Below are 24,000 nucleotides of genomic sequence, written 5' to 3'. Positions count from 1 at the left end.
GCCGAACAACTTTTTTTCCCCTTAGTCCCACCTGCCTGCACTCATACCATAACCCTCCATTCCCTTCTTATCCATATGCCTATCCAATTTATTTTTAAATGATACCAATGAACCTGCCTCCACCACTTCCACTGGAAGCTCATTCCACACCGCTACCACTCTCTGAGTAAAGAAGTTCCCCCTCATATTACCCCTAAACTTCTGTCCCTTAATTCTGAAGTCATGTCCTCTCGTTTGAATCTTCCCTATTCTCAAAGGGAAAAGCTTGTCCGCATCAACTCTGTCTATCCCTCTCATCATTTTAAAGACCTCTATCAAGTCCCCCCTTAACCTTCTGCGCTCCAGAGAATAAAGACCTAACTTATTCAACATATCTCTGTAACTTAGTTGTTGAAACCCAGGCAACATTCTAGTAAATCTCCTGTACTTTGATTTTTATTTCTACTTTTCCACAGTGTGGTTGTGCGTATTTCTCTGTGCTTTTATGTGTTCAAACTTTATAGATGTAGATGGTGATATGAAGCAATGATGGAAGACAGATACAGTTTGACAAAATACATTCATATTTGTTTCCATGAATATTCTTTTAAAAACAGCAAAAACAAATAGCTTATAATTTAAAGAACTCTAACTCACTTGTGTTTTAATGTCATCTTGGCAGTCCGGCAAAACAAAGCAGGTCTTGATTAAGTTCCTGGGAATGCATTGGGGAGTTAGAGCTGGATGCCCTCAATGTACTATGAAAGCTGATCCACGCATGTAATCCCTGATTTGCATTGCACCATCTGATTATAGTTATCTTAGAGTAATAGGTCTATAACTTTTTATTTTAAGCCAATGTTGCATTGTTTACTTTGTAGGCTTTTTTTGATTAATTAGGTGGAAATTATCAAAAGTGTAGGTGATACTATATTGTTCTATAATACATACATGTAATTAACACTTCCCTTTTCTACATAAGAAATAGAAAGGCTGTAATTAAGAAAAATTCCATAGCCTATTTGACATTCATTTAATTATTTGTATTCAAAATAATATATTGGCCTATTAGGACATTATACTTTCAACTTTAGATACACTTGCATCTCTTTGTTCTCTGGATCTTCCAGCAGTATTTGATGGACCATTGCATCAAAAATAAGATAAGCAAGGACCTTTGAGTTTTGGATCCGGAGAGAATAGAAAGCAGTTCAAAACACTTGGATCAGATGCATTATCTATTGGTGAATTTGTATCTGTAGTAATTCTCGTTATAAAGTAACATTGAAATTATCTGACGATGTCTTAAAGACAATATTACCTATTCCGTCTCAAGTCAATCTTTGTGCCTTTGGATTACTACACAGCCTTAAATTGTAGTTCAGGGTATTATAAAACATCATATCACAGAAACCGGCCATTCAGTCCAACGGATCACCGTCAATGCTTATTGGGCCTACCCCTATCCATACTCGTATTTGTCCGGCCATAAATAAAAACTTCTTTTAAGATAAGGTGAGAATTAGTTTAAAATGTTTCAAGGATTAGGAGAATTATGGTAGAGCAATCAAGCATCACTAGTTTCCCAATCAAAATTAATCTCACTTATTTATTATCGCCACGCAAGTGTTTTTTTGAAACAGCCAACTGCTCAAACTCCAATCATATGTTTAATCCAATTCATTGAATGCTATTCTATTCCATTGGGCATATGGCCAGCCTTGCTTGGTACTTTATTTACTTGAGTTGGATTGTAGTGCTACTTGTCACCTCGAGGAATGTTGCTAAGCTGCAGCAATATTAGTCTCCAAATTCCCCACACAGTCACTTTCTGTTGTAACTCCAACTAATGTTGAAGTTCACCAAGATAAACAAAGAGGCCAGCCTCATCTAAATCAGCCTTGTGGGAGACACGGGCTGCAAACAAAGAATTATCTTGAGATGTCACAACCATGTATGGAGAAATATCTTTCAATGGGCATAACTGACATTGGTTGTAATTGCCAGCAATGCAGCATCATGTTAGGCATCCCAACATTCATACTGGCTTCCTTCCAGTTGGATCTAGCCCATTACTTCAGACTCCGCTAATGTGAAGAACATACTGATGCTGCATTTTACCCAGAAGATGTACTATTGCTTGGGTTAAAGTTGGGGAAGGTTGGAAAGGATGAGAACGGTAGGCAGATAACAGTCCTTCAGCATGTATGTCAAACTTGTCAGTTAACAACCAATGGACCTCCAGGAGTTGGCAGACAACTTTGATTTCAACCACAGAGATTATGATCCGACTTAAGAATATATGAGCTGCATGTGTTACCATTAAGCCTCCAGGCTGCTCCTGTGTTAAGCATTAAAAGTAATTGAACCACATCTATGCAGGGATTTAGATACATAACAGCAGTTATTTGCTTGTTATTCAGTGATTCTATTGATCTAAGAGCAAAACATCACTTGAGTAAATATGAAAAGAGCAAAGCTCTTTAGTAATTTCATTGTTAGAAAAGGTTGACTGGTTTAGTTTGCTAAAAAAAAAAAAATTCAGTTGTGTCATTAAATTCAACAAAAATGAACTTTTGTCCGTCTGCCTGCTAGATTTTTTTGTCTTCCCATGCACGTAATACTTGCGGCAGGGAGGAATTGAGCTCAGAATAAGTGGAACTGAAAAAGCTGTGACAAAGGGTTAGTATTAAATTATTGAATAGAAACTAAAATAAAATGTAAGTTCAGTATTTTGTTTTATGCGTGTCACAAAACATTATTCAATAGATTTACAATGATTTTTGGCACTTTTGGTAGCAACATCTGATCTTAGGTAGAGGTGATAGGAGGGAAGAAAGCAATAAGCAAGAATGCGCAGCATGAAATCAGATACAAACGAGAAGTCAATAGAAAAATGAAAGGATGTCCCGCATCCTGTCTGACTGCATCGACTTTTGTTCTTCCACTTATTTTATTTATTATGTATGACTCATTTACTTTTGGTTTTTATTCTGCGGCTATTTTATCACTATTGCCTTAAAGTCCGAATAATTATGAACAAGAGCATGACTGAAATTATAGTGTTATTCCAGGAAGACAAGGTTCCATAACTGCTGTGTGTGTGTGTGTGTGTGTGTGTGTGTGTGTGTGTGTGTGTGTGTGTGTGTGTGTGTGTGTGTGTGTGTGTGTGTGTGTGTGTGTGTGTGTGTGTGTGTGTGTGTGTGTGTGTGTGTGTGTGTAATGAAGTGCTGACGTCTGTCATTAATAAGCATCAGGATTCCACCTTTGCTGCGGAGGCCTCCAATGCTGAGGTTTCATAGAGCATGGAACAGCACAGCACAGCACAGGAACAGCCCCCTTGGCCAACATTGTCTGCGCCGAACATAGAACATAATGCAAAATAAAACAAATCTTCTCTGCCTGCATGTTATCCATATACCTACATTCCCTGCATATCCATGTGCCTATCCAAAAACCTCTTAAATGTATCTAATGCCCTAAATAAACCCATTCTCTTCCAAAGAGTAAATCCTATCCCATGGAATCCTCTCCAATGGCTTCCCAACCACTGACGTTAGGCTTACCAGCCTTTACTTTCCTAGGTTATTTCTCCTTCACTTCCTAAATAAAGGAACAACATTAGCTACTCTCCAGTCTTCTGGGACCTTGTCTGTGGATAGAGAAGATGCAAAGATCATTGTCAAGGCTCCCGCAATCTCCTTTCAGGCCTCGCTCAATAATCTGGAATACATCCCATCAGGTCCTGGGGATTTATCAACCTTAATGCACTTCAAGAGTCCCAATACTTCCTTCTTAACCTCCAACTGCCCCCAAAAATGATTAACCCCTATCAATAATTTAACATAGAAACATGGAAAATAGGTGCAGGAGTAGGCCATTGGGCCCTTCGAGCCTGCAACGCTATTCAATTTGATCATGGCTGATTATCCAACTCAGTATACTGTACCTGCTTTCTCTCCATAGCCCCTGATCCCTTTAGCCACAAGGGCCACATCTAACTTCCTCTTAAATATAGCCAATGAACTGGCCTCAACTACCTTCTGTGGCAGAGAATTCCCGAGATTCACCACTCTGTGTGAAAAATATTTTTCTCATCTCGGTCCTAAAAGATTTCCCCCTTATCCTTAAACTGTGACCCCTTGTTCTGGACTTCCCCAACATCGGGAACAATATTCCTTCATCTAGCCTGTCCAACCCCTTAAGAATTTTGTGAGTATCTATAAGATACCCCCTCAATCTCCTAAATTCTAGCGAGTACAAGCCGAGTCTATCCAGTCTTTCTTCATATGGAATTCATATCAAATTTGTCTTGCTAACATCATGGACAGACAAAGTTTCAAATATTTCCTCAAGAATTTTCATAATATTTAAAAGAGAAACTAAAGGGAACAAGGTGAGCCAAAAGACAGGTAGTTTCCAAAATACTTTGAGGTGGACAAAGAGGTACAGAAATTCTGGCATCTGCAGTATTCTTGATTTCCAGTAAATTTATCTCAGATTTCCAGCATTCAATGCTCATTCTCTGCAGGCAATGCCCGCCTTACACCACCTCAAGATGCACGTTTTGTTTTTCACTCACTGTGCAAGAGATTTCACCCAACTTCATCATCTCTTTGACGTTTCATCTTCTCTGTCTTCTGCCCTCTCAAGGATCTTTACTTGCTTTGTTTTTTTCCTCTCCCCCTTTCATTGCAGCTTTTAGCATTTTAACGATAACATTGTTTCAGGCTATTGACATTTTAACAATGACATTTCTGATGGTTCGTCCAGTGAAGCTAGATGGGTGGTGCTGAGAAATAAAATGGGGATGACCATCTTGTTGGGCCCCCTAAATAATCACCATGAATTATTAGAACAAATATGCTGGAAGATTGCAGGCAGTTGCAAGGCCAATAGGGCTCTCATAGTAAAGACAGTTATACTGTAGTGCCAAGGGTTTAGGCAGGGTGGAATTTGTCAGGTGCATTCAGGAAAGTTTAAACTCGGCTTGTAGTTAGACTCGGCTTGTACTCGCTAGAATTTAGAAGATTGAGGGGGGATCTTATAGAAACGTACAAAATTCTTAAGGGGTTGGACAGGCTAGATACAGGAAGATTATTCCCGATGTTGGGGAAGTCCAGACCAAGGGGTCACAGTTTAAGGATAAAGGGGCAATCTTTTAGGACTGAGATGAGAAAAACATTTTTTACACAGAGAGTGGTGAATCTCTGGAATTCTCTGCCACAGAATGTAGTTGAGGCCAGTTCATTGGCTATATTTAAGAGGGAGTTAGATGTGGCCCTTGTGGCTAAAGGGATCAGGGGGTATGGAGAGAAAGCAGGTACAGGATACTGAGTTGGATGATCAGCCCATGATCATATTGAATGGCGGTGCAGGCTCAAAGGGCCGAATGGCCTACTCCTGCACCTATTTTCTATGTTTCTATGTTTCTTAGGCAATGTCCCTATAAGAGAGAGGGCAAAACTTGAACTATTTTTAGAAAATTGGGAAGAGTAAATGACTGAAATGTCGTTGGCAAAATTTTGGGTCCAATGATCACAGTTCTATTAGTTTTAAAATAATTACAGATAAGGACAGGGCAGGCCCACAAGTACAAGTTCTGCATTGGGGCAAGGTTAATTTTGATGGTATCAGACAGGAAGTTTATGGGAAAATTTAAAGAATAAATATTCTTTATTCTTTAAATAGTGGTCCCGAGGGCGTCACAAATTGCAATTCAAATGAGCATGAATTAACGAGCAATCAATTCAAAATATAAATCGATACAGTAAATATCCAGATTAATATTTAAGACAACTATGCATTTGTATAGTGGTTGAGCAATGTAATAGATTTAAGCATCGTTACAGTTTACCATGGTTAAAAGCAGTAATGTTCGTCAAGATGGCTCGGATGGCAGATTTGTCACAAGAAGTTTCAATAATTTCATGACAAGTTTTAGCCCAAGGAAAATTAAGAAAAAAATTGACAAAATGTGATTCTTACCATTGAATGCAAAGTGTTGTCCTTTCCTGATCTAATTAACCAATAGTTGTACATCATCAAAATGAGCAGCATCAGTGGGACCATAAAGAGTTCAAAGTTCCAAACTACAACAAGATAGACCTAGACAAAATAATGAGCATGTCGTCATTCAAAACCAAACCAAATAGGGTATCATAAAGAACATTACTTTTCTGTCTACTTTTGATCTTTCCCTGACCTTTTCCATTCTCTCCTCCTGAATATCACGATTAGTATTACTGCCAAGTTTGGATAATGCTCCTATGTGTTATTTGATTAGCTAAAATGTGGCCAATATTGTGAGCTGCTAACTGTTTATGCACTTCATATTAGAGATGCCAAGGGAGATTATCTTGCAAGTATCCGCTGGGACCGGTACCTAAATTTGTTTTGTTATATTTAAATAGAACGTTATTGAGCTAGTAAATCTAACTGCTTAGGTTAATGACTCATATTTTCCAATAATAATTCTTTTCTTTTGACTTCACTTAGGCAAAGGTGTATTTCTTGCTTTAAACAGTTATGCTCACCTGATACTTAGTCTTCTATGGCATAATGACTAAAGAACATACAGGCTAATTGTGTATAGACACAAAATGCTGGAGTAAATCAGCGGGTCAGGCAGCATCTCTGGAAAAAAGGAACATCTGACTTTTTGGGTCGAGACCCTTCTTCAGACTGAGAGTCAGGGGAGAGGGAAACTAAAGGTATGAAAAGGTACAGAACAAATCAGAGCCAGCACCGATGACTGAGAAACGTGGAGCCAACAATGGTTCATTGTTGGCTGTGGAAGGGGTGATAATGAAGGGATATGAACAGTGAAACTAACAGGACGACTAGGGTGGGAGAGGGACGGAGAGAGAGGGAATGCAAGGGTTACTTGAAATTAGGGAAATCAATATTCATATCGCTGAGTTGTAAGATGCGCAAGCAAAATATGAGGTGCTGTTCCTCCAATTTGTTGGCCAAGGAACATTTCTGCCTGAACCAATATGAATTGGGGCACAAAGCGCTGCAATGATCATACTGTGTAACAGTTGCAATAGAATTAGGAACAGGTTCTTGCATTTCTATATTTAAAGGGGCATTCTGCTAACACCCGATTTCATGAATGGGAAGCTTCTCAACTGACTGGAAGTTGCTCAAATACCTTATCTGTCGCAACTAGTATGTAGCTGCTTGTTTCAGTGTATAAACCACCCAAATGTCATTTTGAGTTTATTTTTGCCTCATAAATGCTATTTCCTTTGGGGCAACCAAACAAAATTAGATTAAATCTAATTTTTTGACATGAGAATCCAACAATTCTGGATACAGTTTAGAGTTTCTAAAGGGCCTGTCCCACTTACACGACTGTTGTAGCAACTGACGGCATCCGTTATAGTCGCAGCAGGTCGCCAAAAACTTTCAACGTTGAAAATCCAATGGAGAACAGAACAAAGTACGACTCATTGGGCGACTACTCGCGACCACGTCGCCAGGGTGTCGCCTGTAAGGTCATGAGTCGTCTCCTCAGTCGCCCAAAGAGTCGTAGCGTCTTTCTGGTCGCCAATGAATTTTCAACATGTTGAAAATTTTCAGCGACCTGCAACAACCTATGACGGGTACCGGCAGTCGCCGAAATAGTTGCGTTAGTGGGACAGGCCCATAAGCTTCTAACGTTTCTTAACAATAGAAATTTATTTTGAAAAGAGTTATGAATAATTAACAAACAGGCATTTCAGTCTTTGGATATATATACGTACTATGGTGTAAATCTTATGTTCATTTTCAATTATGTAAAAGGAATAATGCTAAAGCCCCTGTCCCACTTGCGTGTCCTTGGCATGCTAATTACGCGACCTCGTCGTCTCGTTGAGGCGTGACGGTCCCGCGAAGGTCGCGCCCATCTCCATGCGCCCGCACAGCCGTCTGGAGCGCGTGACGTCATTTGAAGATGGGCACAAAATGCTGGAGTAACTCAGCGGGACCGGCAGCACCTCTGGAGAGAAGGAATGGGTGATGTTTCGGGTCGAGACCCTTCTTCAGTCTGAAAGAAGGGTCTTGACCCAAAATTTCATCCATTCCTTCTCTCCAGAGATGCTGCCGGTCCCGCTGAGTTACTCCAGCATTTTGTAACTATCTTCAATTTTCTTGGCCCCACTCTGGAAGTAGAAGTGGGGGCGGATCCGGACCGCAACGGCCGAGTTTGACGATCGTTTGCCTGCTTCTGCTGCTGTTGAAGATGAGATGTTGCGTCGCACCAGGGTCTTGGGCCTGTCCCACTTTGGCCGTCAGTTCCGCGACAGGCTGTTGACGCGCGAAGATTTAGTTCGGTACAAAATCCCGGAGTGGCACGCGATATCGTGCACAACTCCACACCCCTCCGCGCTTCTCAGTGGGACCGGCCTCGCGCGGCCACATAATGACCGCGCGCCTCAACGCGACAACAAGGTCGGGTAATTTGCGTGCCAAGGACACGTAAATGGGACAGGGCCTTAATGAATCCATTGACACATATGCTTGGAAGCCCTGAAAATATGAAGGGGACGGAATTACACTAGGCGGGTAACATTAAGAGAGGTTTAGGAGCAGCACCCAGATCAATCTGACCAAGACCCGAATGACAGCTCTTACAAACCGTTTCTGTGGCACATAATAAGGGAACCAACATCACGGGTAAACCTGCTTGACCTTATTTTCCCAAATGTAGCTGTGTCACATGTATTAGTCCATGATAGTATTGTGCAAATGATCGCCCCACTGTACTTGGGGACAAAAGTTTCATATTCACAATGATTACATGCTCCATTGTGTTGTATGGCCCCACAATTGTGCCAAGTGAGAAAGAGACTTGACAGTTCAAAATTTGACATCCATATCTGAAATATACATCACAACAATCTGCCACAGAAGATGAGAAGTTTGTGAGATCCCATTGTCCACGCAGCTGTAGTATCAATACTGAATACATTCAGATTATGAAAAATTTCCTATACTTCTATTATAATGATGCCATTCATCAATTATCAATGTTATGTCATAGGTGTTCAAATCAATTTTAGTCACAATATCTTGATGGCAATCTTAAGGTTTATTATTGTCATGTGTACCAATGTATAGTGAAAACATTTGTTTTGCATGATATCCAATCAGATCATATACTATACATAAATAAAGCAAGCCAAACTCAAGTACAATAGATACAGAGTGTAGAATAGAATTCTTAGCATAGTTGTGCAACAGTCCCATAGGCAAAGTCCAATGTCCGCAATGGGGTAAAGGTGAATTGGACAGTACCTCTTATGAAAGGACCATTCAGAAGACTAATAACAGAGGGGAAGCAGCTGCTTTTGAGTCTGACGGTGCATACTTTAAAGCTTCTGTATCTTCTGTCCAATGGGAGCAGGGAGAAGAAGGAATGACGGGTAGGACATGGTTTTGATTCTGTTGGCTGCTTTTCCAAGGCATTGTGATGTGTAGATGGTGACCAAGGTTGTGAGTCTGGTCTGTGATGTGCTGGGCACATCCACGTCTGTGCAATTACTTGCGGCCCTGGGCAGAGCTGTTCCCAAACAAAGCTGACCTGACCGCATGATTTTTTTAAATGGTGCACCTGTAGAAGTTTGTAAGAGTCATTGGAGAAAAGTCAAATGTCTTCAGTCTGTTGAGTCAACTAGAGGCATTGGTGTGCCTTCTTGGTTGTCGCGTCAATGTGGTCAGTCCACGACAGGTCGTTAGTAACATTAATGCCAAGGAAACTGAAGGTCTCAACTATTTCCACTTTGGCATCATTGATCCAACATGCATGCTCCACCATGCTTCCCGAGGTTGATAACTAACTCCTTCATTTTGCTGGCATTGAGGGAGAGGCTGCTGTCCTGACACCATGTTACCAAGTTTTCTATCTTCTTCCTGTACTGCAAGGATTTATAATCTGCCAGGAAGGAATGTCCTTTTTGTTTACACGATTTCCATTCTATTCTCTTCACTGATCAACTAACAAGGTTGTCATTCTGTGAAGATTAAGATCTCTGCATTTTACAAATATTTCGTAAAACTTTGTTTTCATGCTCTGACCTTCCCAACATTTTAGTCAGAACTCTGATAGCCCTCATACCTGCTCCAACATTTAGAGCATAGAACAGTACAGTGCAGGGACATGTCTGCATCAAACTGATCTCCTCTGCTTGCATGTGCTCCATATCCCTCCAAAATCATCCTTTCGTTTTTGAGCGATGCTTTTGCCCTTCAAATCAGATTTCTACCAAAGATGTTCATGGTATGTTCATAAATTATTCGTCTGATACTGGGGGATTCGGAGGTTTAGTGGGGCGGACCTTTGTTGGTCACACTGACAACTGATCACTTCTTAAAAAAAAGTGCTTTCAATCTTATCCAATGGGAGAATATAAGTGTCCAGGTCATGGACAAGCTAATAACCAGCACATGAAGTCACAGCACTGTGTATCACTCACACTACCAGTATATATGTGAGTATTGAACATTAAGTGCAGTTTCAGCCACTAAATGTACAGGAGCATGTTAAACCTTTCCCTAAATGCGCCAACAATTATTGGTCAGAAACTGCACTCAACTTTTCATTCATTGATTTAGTCAGGGCTTGTTATTAATCCTCATTAATCTATATTGATTTTAGTACAGTTAGTCTTTGCCCTTGCACTGCTTTTCTGTACACAATACAAGATACATTTATTTGTCACATGTGCCAGTTGGCACAGTGAAATGTGATCACCATACAGCCATACAATAAAATAAAAAACACACAACACGATAGAGTTCAACATAAAACATCCCCACACAGCAGAATCAAAAGTTTCCCCACTGTGAGGGAAGGCATCAAAGTCAGTCTCTTCCATGATGTTCACCCGTGGTCGGGGCCTCCGGGGCCCTCCGCAGTCGCCGCTACGGATAGCCCGCCGGTCAGGCCCGCTTGGCGGGATGTTGGGAACTCCGACGTCGGGACTGGAGGCCAACCTCGGTGGTTGGGACCTCCGAATCGGCTGCTTCCTAGCAGAGTCCGCGGCTCCCGACGTCCCCAGGCCGCGCCGGGCGGTGATTCACGCTGGCGGCCCTTGGCAAAGGGCCCCAGGGACTTTGCGATGTTGCGCCAGCGTTGGGAGCTCCGCGAACCACAGCTCCAGGCCCGACGCTCCGGAGCTCCAAATGGCGATCCAGGAAGGTATCGCCCGCTCCACGGTGAATCCAGCGCCGCGCCGCCGCTGCCGAAGCTCTGGTCCGGTCCCTGGTCTCAGGTAGGAAAGGCCGCTCCGATCCAGTGGTAGGCCGCGAAGAGGGGGGGCAAGGACGCGACTCAGAGAAATAGTCGCATCCTTGCCAGAAAGTGACTGGGAAACTGTTTCCCCCTTACCCTACCCCCCGCCCCCACATAAAAGGCTAAAGAATCCCCAAAACAACCAGTTTAGACAAACTAAAATAAAAAGAGGGGAAAAAACGGACAGGCTGTAGGCAGAGGCGCCTTCACTGCTGCGCCCCTAGTGGACTGTAAGCTCCATTCCTGTATTTTACACATTATTACTAAATGGGTTTCTACTGATGAACATACTTACAGCACATGACTGTTTTAGTGCAATGAAGAACTGCAATATTCATATCCATTTACACCCTTTATGATACATGATTTAGTCTTGCTTTCCCTTTGCCTAACTTTAAAATAGTGTGTAGGAAGGAACTGCAGATGCCGTTTTAAACCGAAGATAGACACAAAAAGCTGGAGTAACTTAGTGGGACAGGCAGCATCTCTGGAGAGAAGGAATGGGTGATGTTTCAGGTCAAGACCTGTATGAAGAAGGGTCTCAACTTGAAACGTCACCCACCCATTCTAGAGATGCTGCCTGTCCTGATGAGTTACTCTAACTTTTTGTATAAAATGTGTAGCATGTTGCTAGTTCACTCTAAACACCAGAGCTCAGCTTAGTGATTTGGAAGTGAAGCTAAATAGCAGTTAAATAACCAGGAGACATCCAGATCTTGTATTGCCTTTTCCAGCATCACTAATGCTTATGAAAATACTGAGTTCCGAAGACAGAGATCCTAATGCCCCTGTCCCACTTAGGAAACCTCTGGAGACTTTGCGCCCCACCCAAGGTTTCCGGAGGTTTTTGTCAGTCTCCCTACCTGCTTCCACTACCTGCAACCTCCGGCAACCACCTGCAACCTCCGGGAACCGCCCGGAAACCTTTGGTGGGGCGCAAAGTCGCCAGAGGTTTCCGTTCAGGTTTCCTAAGTGGGACAGGGGCATTAGCCCTCTGATTCTCCCTAAGAGCATGTGCTATGATGGAAGCCCAGAAAAGGCAACTTAATTTCATTCTAAAGTTAAAAAAATAAAGAAATAAAAATACAACAGCAAAAGAGAATCTTCCTGTTAAAAAACAATATTAAATATACTGCTGGTAATTTTCAGGAAAATATATTCAATTACATTTTAGAATCCTAGCCATGTGAAAGTAATAGGCAAGAGACAATAGGTGCAGGAGTAGGCCATTCGGCCCTACGAGCCAGCACCGCCATTCAATGTGATCATGGCTGATCATCCCCAATCAGTACCACGTTCCTGCCTTCTCCCCATATCTCCTGACTCCGCTATCCTTAAGAGCCCTATCTAGCTCCCTCTTGAAAGTATCGAGGGAACCGGCCTCCACCACCATCTGAGGCAGAGAATTCCACAGACTCACAACTCTCTGTGAGAAAAATTGTTTCCCCGTCTCCGTTCTAAATGGCTTACCCCTTATTCTTAAACTGTGGCCCCTGGTTCTGGACTTCCCCAACATCGGGAACATGTTTCCTGCCTCTAGCGTGTCCAAACCCTTAACAATCTTATATGTTTCAATAAGATACCCTCTCATCCTTCTAAACTCCACAGTATACAAGCCCAGCCGCTCCATTCTCCCAGCATATGACAGCATAATGGAACACCTTTGCTGTAGAAATCAGCAGGAAATTCTGAATTAACGTTCTGCCTATAAATTAGTACGTACCTAATTTTATGCATTGAAATATTGTTCTGTTTAGTGCTAATACCAAATTGTATCCCACTCCAAACACACTTAGCCAAAAACAAGCCTGAAAGCATGTGTTAGCATGATTTGCATATCAAAAAACGCTAAAGTATGATCTACATGATTTTTGATGGGACCTCTCCAATTTCAGCGCATTTGCTGCAAATACCCAGAAGCATGTTGGCTGTTAAAGGCACACTGCCCATGGCGGCCACACAACAGAATCACTCTGTCTGTCAAAGGGAGGGTGCAACTGTTGTGATTAGTCTTGCTGAGTGAGATACATGTCACAGGTCCTGCTCACTGGCAAAACTTCCAGTGCCATTCTGAGAGGGTCCTGGCAGGAGATTGCTGTGAGAACTGCTCCATGCAGTGAGAGGAAAATGTGTCAAAGAGAGATACATCAGCTGTAACTGAGATGAGGCAATTAATATCCCCCCGCAGTAGTTTGCCATGGACTCCAGCTCTTCAGAGCGTGACTGAGGATTCTCAGATTCCATATCTCTGTAAGAAATGGGAGAGGGCCATTGAAACCCGCAAAGGCAGCACAGCAGTAGAGTTGCTGCCTTACAGCAGCAGAGACCCATGTTCGATCCTGACTATGGAGTCTGTACGGAGTTTTGTATGTTCTCCCTGTGACCTGCGTAGGTTTTCTCCGGGAAGCTTCGGTTTCCTCTCACACTCCAAAGACGTACAGGTTTGTACGCTAATTGGCTTGGTATCAATGTAAATTGTTCCCAGTATGTGCAAGATAGTGTTAGTGCACAGGGATCGCTGGTTGCAATGGACTTGGTGGGCCAAAGGGCCTATATCCGCTCTGTTTCTCCAAACTAAACTAAAGTCTGTATCAGCTCATGGAGTAATCCAATTCCCCACTAATTTTCCTTGCAATCTATTCTCCCCATATTCCCATTCATTCCTTCCAAATTCTTCCACACCAAAAGGTACTTCACAATGGCCATTTAATTTACCAATCTGGGGATTTTAAGTAAATGGGATGAAATGGAACTACCACACGGTAAAGGGAAGTACATGCAAACTCCACACAAAAAGCATTGAAAGCCAGAATTGAACCCAGATCACTAGAGTTGTGAGGCAGCTTTGTCATTTCTCCAGGTGTCCTCATTGCTCTTTCTCCAGTGCTCACTGCTGACTACAGTTTGCTAGGCTGTGCATCAGACGGTCATGAAATCACCTGTGATACCTGGTTTATACTGTGCCCTTGAATAATGCTGATAATGGAATCTTAGAAACATAGAAACATAGAAATTAGGTGCAGGAGTAGGCCATTCGGCCCTTCGAGCCTGCACCGCCATTCAATATGATCATGGCTGATCATCCAACTCAGTATCCCGTACCTGCCTTCTCTCCATACCCCTTGATCCCCTTAGCCACAAGGGCCACATCTAACTCTCTCTTAAATATAGCCAATTAACTGGCCTCAACTACCCTCTGTGGCAGAGAGTTCCAGAGATTCACCACTCTCTGTGTGAAAAAAGTTCTTCTCATCTCGGTTTTAAAGGATTTCCCCCTTATCTTATCTTCAGGAGTCCAGCAACATTTTCCACCAGTATCCTGGCACTTTGAAGGTTTCATGGCTGCTCAGTTTTGGGTGAAGTGAAATCTGATGCAAGCAGACATGGACGTGAAGGGTAGCCCTTGTTCTACAGCTGGGAAAACATCAGATGTGCTTCACTGATTGTGAATGGAAGTGGCAGATTCAATTTTGTTGCAGGTGCAACTTCACCCCAGAATGAACGTTAATGCGATTTATTCCAGGTAAAATTAATTCTGCATTGCATAGTGTTCAAAAGAAAAAAAATCCTGTATTTGTAAGGGCCAAAGACCACTCAAAAATATGCACTATATGTAGGTGGTGGGGGAAATAATGTTCAAAAAACATTTGCAGTCGGATCAATGGAGGGAAATGGACAGGTCTGGACACTGGTTTGAAGACTGTTATGGTGGGATGTTACCAAGATTATTGGCCCAAGAACAGAAAAGTAAAGCAGGAAGTTAAAAAATCTTGCATGAATCGTGATGGAGTTAATTTTTAAACAGAAACCCTGATAAAATCAACAGCTCAATTAACTACATCCTCATCATCTACTCGCTAGCAATTTCTCTCACTTGAACATGCTTCTCCCCATTCATATATATATATTAGCTCACTCTTACCCTCAGGGCACACATACAAGCTGCTATTTCACTAGGACAACCACATATAAAGCTATCCTGGCTTTGAGATGGCAGCATCTGGCAGATTTCAGTCACAACCACTTGTGAAATGAAGATGTTTCAGGTTGAAAGCAAATGTCCAGAGACTTCCCTCCTCATCTTTATTCTCACAGCTTATTCAGCTTTGCACATCTTTTCAATCCTTATATTATGTTTAAAACCAGTGGACGTCCTAGCAGGCCACGTGTGGAATCTTTTAAATGAATAAAGCCAACCGCAGACATTTCAAACTTTAGCTAAATTTACAACAAAAAAATCCAAAAAAAAAAATCACAATGATATGATTGAATAAAGTTATATCAGCTCCAAATCAAATAATTCTGTAACAAAAAAAAACAAAGTTTGTGGTCCCCTTGACGTAGTGCTGGCTGGGGATATTCGTTCATGCTGTAGCTTTGTATAACATCGAGCAGTGATTGCTGAAGAGCTTCAGCTGTGAATTGATATTTAATTCACATCTGGAAAGAGGAGGATATAATGAAGGACATGGTGGTATTTGATTTCATCAATTGGGTAGAACTACGGAATAACCTCCTCAAATTTGGCTGTCTCAAAGAAAATCATTACGATTCTAACTAATAGGGGTAAAACACAGCCAATCTCAGTGATAGCCAGTGGCAAGCAAGACTGTGTTATTGCCCCATCATTTCTCCGAATATTTTTTTTGCCATATTGCTGCATCCCTCCTTCATCAATCCTTCTGCAGGAATGGAGCTGATCTTCAAAACTAGTAACAAACTGTTCAACCCAGGGCAACTACACTCCAGAACCAAGGTCACCTGAACTTCAGTCATCAAGCTATTATACACAGCTTGGTTTGCTTGTACGTAGAGGTCAACATCCAAATTATTGTTGATATACACTGAAACATGTGAACAGCTGAGCCTTGTGGCCCTGTCCCACGGTACGAGTTCATTCCAAGAGCTTTCCCGAGTTTAAAAAAAAAAAAATCAGGCTCGTGGTAAGCACGGAGAATGAACGTAGCGGGTACGTCAGAGCTTGAGAACGTCTCTTAGCGGCTCGTAACGCTAACGGCAGGTACTCGGGAAGACTCTCTAACAGCAGGTGAACACGGGAAGACTCATGAAGATTTTTCGACATGTTGAAAAATGTCCACGAGAGCCCCGAGTACCGACGAGCGGCCATTACTGTAAATCTCCATGTTCGAATCAGGGCAAACTTGGGAGAGCTCTTGGAATGAACTTGTACTGTGGGACAGGGCCATTACACACACCATGCACAAGCCAAAGGCTCTGTATTGGTCTGTCAGTGCTTACTGTGATATTGAAGGGCATATCTCGGGAGTTACCTTTCAGCAAAGGCAGAATTTGATGGTAAAACTTTGATTATTTCCGTCCAAGCGCCAGGACAGCTTTTGGTTGATCAAGATAATGAGTGTTTCAAGATCACGATCTCAAACCTGACACTGCCAATCTACCAAACACTAGTGATCCCTGCCCACTATGCCCACTGAGACATGGACTACCTGCAGCAGGGATCTCAAGGCATTTGAAAGCACCACTAAAGCAGCTTCTGTCAAATCCTTTGATTCCCAGGATTTGGTGCAGCGGTTGAATTGCTGCCTTCAGCACCAGAAACCCGGGTTCGATCCAGACTACAGGTGTTTGTCTGTATGGAGTATGTGTTCTCCCCGTGACCGGCGTGGGTTTACTCCGGTTTCCCTTCCACACTCCAAAGATGTACAGGTCTGTAGCTTAATTGGCTTGGTATAATTGTAATTGTAATATTGGCCCTAGTGTTTTATTAGGATAGTCAAAGTATGCGGGGATCGCTGGTTGGTGCAGGCTCGGTGTGCCGAGGGCCTGTTTCCCACGCTGTACCTCTAAACTAAACTACGTGAACCAATACAGTTGTCCTTTCCACGACTAATATTCCCGGCAGTGGGTCCCTAACTACAAGTCATATAATTTACATGCTTGACATAGCAATGTTACAACATTTTGAGATTTAAAAAATCAAGTCTGCAATTTATCCCATAAGATAAATTAACACAAAAATAAGTTTAATTTGACAACTAATTCACTTTCATATCTTCAGTATTAAAAATGTTATGGGCATTTTCATACTCGGAAATTAGCATCTTGTTCCCTATTGATTTTCCATTGACTTTACACAAAAGCTGTGATCGAGGACAGTGAAATGGCCATAACTTTAATTAAAATTAAGAGAACTGAAAGACATTTTCAGTTATTATAGATTGACGCATTCTGAAACAAATATGAAACAATCTTACTTGGATGACCTGAAATTAAAGCATATAATTAGTTACCCAATTGTAGCTAATTCCAAACTTCAATAACTAGATCTAAACATCTATCCATTTCTTAAGAAAAGATTAACATTTTTAAATAGCCTAAGTGTCCAAATAACATTCACAAATAATTCACAATAAAACATGATTTTTAAATCTCATTTACATTAATTTATAGGCCAAATGGAAGGAATTTAGTGTTCAATTGCTGTAAATTAATGGCCATTTAAATCAGCTTTCGAGTGGGATCCTGTGGAACTCTGTGGAACGCGCTGGTTTGGAACGTTCCCATTGCGGTGGATTTGTACCCCATATGCCCAGAAAAATACTGCAGGATTTAATGGGGCCCCAAATTAGCTACTCGCAACATAAAACTTTGTATAAAGAGATCTTAAGAAGCCCTTTTTAATGTAAAAATAAACAACCTACCTTCCGTTGTCCCCTGTATGAGATCCGTCCCGTTGTCGGTGGTCGCAGGTTTAGAGGATAATTTTTATCCTACTTTAACAATTAAATTAACCAATTAAGTTTAAAAATAGCTGCAGCGAATGAACCTCACAGCAATTTTTCATCAGCAACTAAGTAGGCTGAACATCCTCGATTTGAATAGCCTAGGGAAAATCGCGTTTTAAACCGGACCTCCTCTCAACGGCGCCAAAATCGCGCACACGGGCAGGGACAGATCTGCAGCCCCGCTGATGGTAGAGTTTGCAACATACCTACTTGTCATCAAACTCCCAGGACAAATATCCCTTTCTGGGTTCTGTCATGGGGAAAGATTAACATGCAGATGGAGGGAAGAAAATCAAGAATTTGCTTTAGTATAGTAAATCGAGTTTCACTGTAGCTTAATTGCTACATGTGACAATAAACTGACATTGAAACTTCCTTGAATAATTACAACATCCCCACACTTGGGAGTCCCTGGTGAACACTGAAATATTTAGGATTGTATCTGGAAACTCAAGATCATGCCTCAGGAATGCACAAATTCCCGGAATAAATGGCATAAATGGCACCACATCACATGTTTTCCAGGCACACACCTGCCAGGCACCTGTGGAAGAGCCGCACTTTGTTTCCACTTTGGCTCCACTTGCTACCACGGATCTCACAAATCCCGTAATGCAAACCTACATAATATAACCATATAATAACCATATAACAATTACAGCACGGAAACAGGCCATCTCGACCCTTCTAGTCTGTGCCGAACACATATTCTCCCCTAGTCCCATATACCTGCGCTCAGACCATAACCTTCCATTCCCTTCCCGTCCATATAACTATCCAATTTACTTTTAAATGATAAAAATGACATAATATCCATATGTCTTTGCAAAAAATGTGAAACAAATAAGAGGGAATTTTCTACACTTCTATTTTCATTTTCTGATAAAAAATCATCCTTATCTTATCTAAACTTAATTTCCTATTAGGCACAATCAGCACATTTGTTTTTGAGAAAGAGCTCCAATTTCTGTTTGTTACTCCATCACTTTGTCCACTGTGCAGGATTCCAGTATTTGCAGTCCCTGATAGAGTGAGCAACTTTAAAGGGAGCCTCCTAAATCATAGCCCTCCACCTGGACAGTGATCCTCTCCACGTTCTAATCCATAACACCACTCTGGTCCACCAATAATACTCTGCCCAGATGACACATCAGAATTCATATAACCATATAACCATATAACAATTACAGCATGGAAACAGGCCATCTCGGCCCTTCTAGTCCGTGCCGAACACTTATTCTCCCCTATCTGCTCTCAGACCATAACCTTCCATTCCTTACCCGTCCATATACATAATCCAATCCACCATTCTTCACACCATCTCCTGCAGAGCCAAAGTGCTAATCATAACAGATCAATGAGTGATTCTCTAATCCATTCACTGAATGGCTCAACACACATTTGTCCGTGCAGCTCATCCTAACTTGTCTTGTAAGATCCTCAAACATATTTCTGACATGTGCCTAGACAAGTGGAATTATCCCAGCTGGAGTCATCATAGGCCAAGCAATTGTTATGATGACTCTTTGGGTATGGGATCTTTTTCCTGGTATTTATTTCTGCTGAATGAGATTTCTTTCATTAAATACTGGAGCTCCGTCTCTCTTCCCTGCACCTTCTGTCCCCTTCATAGTAGCATTTATGTTTCATTGGTATCTGCTGCCATAGGAGTGTGCCTTTAAGGGCTGGCTCCCTCAGCAGAGTTCATTAAGTTGTTGGAACTGTGTTCATTCGAGCATGGTCTGAATGGGAACTGTGCATGTCTCATTCTAACATATGTTTCTGGATTAAACCACCCTAACATCGTATCTAATTTACTTTCAACCAATTTCATAATTTGTTTTGAAGGTGATCTGGTTGGGCATTAGTGCTATATGTACCACAGGTTCAGCAGACTAAAAAAGGGTGAAATCTAATTTCTAGACTTAAATTCTTTCGGATCTTTTCTATTAATTAGGGTTTTTCCTAATATTTATGATGCAGCACTACCATCTAGTGGTTATATAACAATATTTCAGCAGCAAGTTAGGACGGTCACTGCAAATTAATACAACGTGTTCTGTCTGTGTGTAATGTGGATTACTGAACAGAATTTCTAGAAATAGGTCTCAAGTATATAAGGCACTTTCCTTTGGGTATGGAAGTTTGAGAGACTGGATACCTTGATCCCACCCACATACCTTTGTAACGCTTGTACTCGCTAGAATTTAGAAGATTGAGGGGGGATCTTATAGAAACTTACAAAATTCTTAGGGGGTTGGACAGGCTAGATGCAGGAAGATTGTTCCCCATGTTAGGGAAGTCCAGGACAAGGGGTCACAGTTTAAGGATAAAGGGGAAATCCTTTAGGACTGAGATGAGAAAAACATTTTTCACACAGAGAGTGGTGAGTATCTGGAACTCTCTGCCACAGAAGGTAGTTGAGGCCAGTTCATTGGATATATTTAAGAGGGAGTTAGATGTGGCCCTTGTGGCTAAAGGGATCAGGGGGTGTGGAGAGAAGGCAGGTACAGGATACCGAGTTGGATGATCAGCCATGATCATATTGAATGGCGGTGCAGGTTCGAAGGGCCGAATGGCCTACTCCTGCACCTATTTTCTATGTTTCTATGTAACCAGATTAATATTCTATTGCGGCTGCCAAAAAGATGGTTTTTGATCTTAATATTTTTCTGAATTTTCACAAAACTCATTCATGATTTACTGTAATTGTTGCAAATTATTAACCTGCAATATCTTTATTTGACCAGGTCTATTCATGATTGTATTCAATTTCAACGGGATGCTCATTCCCATCTTAAAACAGATTTCATGGCATTGTGTGAGTACTCAAGCATTTGAGTGTATCTTTAATGCAGATTATTCAGCAATAGAATAGCTGTTAGTAGCAACTACTTGAAAATCAAAGGGAAAAAAAGGATTGGTGATGGGGCATCCCAAAGAAACAGGCCACTTGTCCCAAACTTCACACTCCACACGAGCCTCATTTCATTCCAGTAACTTTGGCTTACACTGCCAACATATCTTCTCTGCGTGTTAAGTGAGCCTCGGTGTGGGTTAGTGTAAAAAGAGAGTTTTGGATGAACTTTAGCTAGAGTGTGGGGCTGTCCAGAAGCTCATTGCAGTGATACTTGCGAGGACTGCCCACAGTGGCAGCAGGCAGTACTGATACTTCACAGTAGCAGTGATCCAGCTTCTATCTGTGTGGAATATATACACTTTGCCTGTAACCATGTGCACATCCCCCAGGTAAGCTGGGTTCAATGTTCAACATATTAGAAATAATGGCCTTGATATTCTGTGGTATCTGGAAAAACAGTATGCATTGGTTGCATGTCTTGCCCCACCAAAATATTATTTTGATGTATGAATTTTCAAAATAATAATACATAGATACATAAATGACAGGTGCAGGAGTAGGCCCCTCGGTCCTTCGAGCCAGCACCGCCATTCAATGTGATCATGGCTGATCATCCACAATCAGTACCCCGTTCCTGCCTTCTCCCCATATCCCTTGATTCCGTAAGCCCAAAGAGCTCACACGGGAGGGCTGGTCCCCTAACGCAATATTCCACCTCTCCACCAATTCCAATATTGGTGGCCAGTTGAGGGGGCGAGGAGGGGGGGGGGGGGGGGGATGGGGGGGGGGGGTGCTTTCTGGAGCACTAGTATGAGTGTTGTGGGCTGAAGGGACTGGTTTCCAGAGGGCTAGTATGGACATTGTGGGCTGAATGGATTCTTGGGCTGGCGGCTCAGTCACTCAAGCCTGTTGTGCTGGCATCTCACTCACTCATGTCTGGTGGGCTGGCAGTTGACTCACTACTATTCCTTGAAATTCCATTTTAAGCAGGGTGCAAGGCCATCAAATTCAAGTGCAGAGACTGAGCCACGCCTACACTTCTGGGTTTTAGAAGGGGCGTGGCCTTCATGGCGCGGTTGACAGGAGAGAGAATCTTAACATTTTAACATGTCAACACTAATAACTCTTTTACTTTTAATCGAGGGGAAAAATCCTGGACACCTGATGAGCTGAGGGGAACTCTGAGTAAGATGGCCAAAAATCACTGCCGTACATGGTAGCATTTTTTCGAAAATCAATGGAAAGCGCAAACAGGAAGTGGTCAAGATTAGACTTTTAATTATATAGAAGGCAAGGCAACATTGATTAGGCAAGGCAACTTTAATTAGGCAAGGCAGTTTTAGCATTTCCAAACCAAAGCCAACACAGCTTTAACATTTCCAAACCAAAGGCAACACAGCTTTAGCATTTCCAAACCAAAGGCAACACAGCTTTAGCATTTCCAAACCAAAGGCAACACAGCTTTAGCATTTCCAAACTATATTTTCAAATCACATTAAGGGCACTGACAAGTCAGTAAAACCACTCACAGTTTAGTAGACATGTGTTCAGTGTTACACAAAAAAGCTGGAGAAACTCAGCGGGTGCAGCAGCATCTATGGAGCGAAGGAAATAGGCAACGTTTCGGGCCGAAACCCATGTGTTCAGTGTTATTCACAGCTCAGACTCAGAGATGTGACCCCCTTGCTCCCCCAACTTGCAGAGACTGACTGAGCACTCAACACTTCCAGGTTTTATAGTGCCTCCGGAAGGGGCGTGGCCTTCAGGAGAGAGAATCTCAACATTTTTTAAGCACTAATAACTCTTTTATTTTTCATCGATGGGAAAAATCCTCTTGTCCTGCGCAGCGGAGGACTCTGAGTAAGATGGTCAAAAATCACAGCTGTAAGTGGCAGCGTTTTTTCTAAAACAGAGGGCAGTGGAGGCAAAATCACTGGATGGATTTAAGAGAGAGCTCTAGGGGTAAGTGGAATCAAGGGATATGGGTGGAAGGCAGGCACGGGTTATTGATTGGGGACGATCAGCCATGATTACAATGAATGGCGGTGCTGGCTCGAAGGGCCGAATGGCCTCCTCCTGCACCTATTTTCTATGTTTCTATGTTTCTAAATGGCCTACCCCTTATCCTTAAACTGTGGCCCCTGGTTCTGGACTCCCCGAACATCAGGAACATTATTCCAGCATCTAGTCTGTCCAATCGCTTGTGCACAAGACCCAAGATTCTGTGGAATAAAACAGGCCTTATACACTTATAGCACTTAGGGCTTATCACTGCTTGTCCTGCTGTGGCAAACTGTTATGCTTTAGGGATGCAGGCCCCCTGATAAAGGTTTGTAGAGAAGACCGACCCAGTGAGAGTTGAAAATAAGGCCACAAGGTTCATGGCATGAGATGGAGAGCTCACGTTCAGCTGACTACCGATGGGTTGGGATGAAGATCGCAAAGTGGGGTAGTAGATGAAGCAGCATCGATAGTTGTGAGATGCAAAGGAGAGCTATGATATAGGTTAAGGTTTTCAACTGAAGATGCACCATTTTGCAGCCAGTTCCCTGTGGTTTGCATTGGTTTGCAACATGTTTGCCTCTTCAAGTTACACTGAAGATTGCCATGGATTTGTTGTGAAGCCTATATTTGCATGAATGGATCACATAAGGTCTAATTAAAATCAGAGAGATGTCTTGTCCATATATTGTATACCTTAGAGCCCACTATATACATCTGGACATTCCCCACTGCTACTGCATCATATGCATGTGAGAATCAGGAGGTAACTAACAGATTGCCTAAACTGTACTGTAAACACACAATTACGCTTCACAATCAGTCTTTTTGTCAAAATTCTATTGCGTAGTGCACGTGGACATCAATCTGTGCTCTAGAATTTCTAAACCAATGTTATTTCCATTGGGAACCTTGCTTTACTGGTATTATAGATTAAATGACAAACTATCTTTCCCCACAATCTTTTCCAAGAGAACTCTATCTTGAACTCGAAGGCATCAGATGAATAGGGCAAAATAGGAAATACTTTCAGGGAAGTATTTTCAAGAAAACTTTTAAGCACAGTGTTGCTTCAAGGCCGTTTTATTTATTTTTTCACTCTATCACCTAGA

The 24,000-nt window shown here is 42.0% G+C and overlaps 1 protein-coding gene across 4 annotated transcripts in view; it reads right to left on the bottom strand.

The window, feature by feature from the left end:
- LOC129695891 (multiple C2 and transmembrane domain-containing protein 1-like) overlaps positions 1–24,000 on the bottom strand; it is a 426,884-nt gene that overhangs the window by 83,199 nt on the left and 319,685 nt on the right. For 3 of the 4 annotated variants that reach the window (XM_055633326.1, XM_055633327.1, XM_055633330.1), the window contains one exon: positions 5,968–6,087. The exons of the other annotated variant lie outside the window; for it this stretch is intronic. In XM_055633326.1, coding sequence (XP_055489301.1) covers positions 5,968–6,087 — 120 coding nt within the window. The remainder of the gene's footprint in view (positions 1–5,967; positions 6,088–24,000) is intronic. 4 annotated transcript variants of the gene reach the window in all.

Source organism: Leucoraja erinacea, chromosome 3 (genome assembly GCF_028641065.1).
Source record: "Leucoraja erinacea ecotype New England chromosome 3, Leri_hhj_1, whole genome shotgun sequence".
NCBI lineage: Eukaryota > Metazoa > Chordata > Chondrichthyes > Rajiformes > Rajidae > Leucoraja > Leucoraja erinaceus.
The sequence above is the reverse complement of the archived record's forward strand: the minus strand, read 5'-3'. Positions and strand labels throughout refer to the sequence as shown.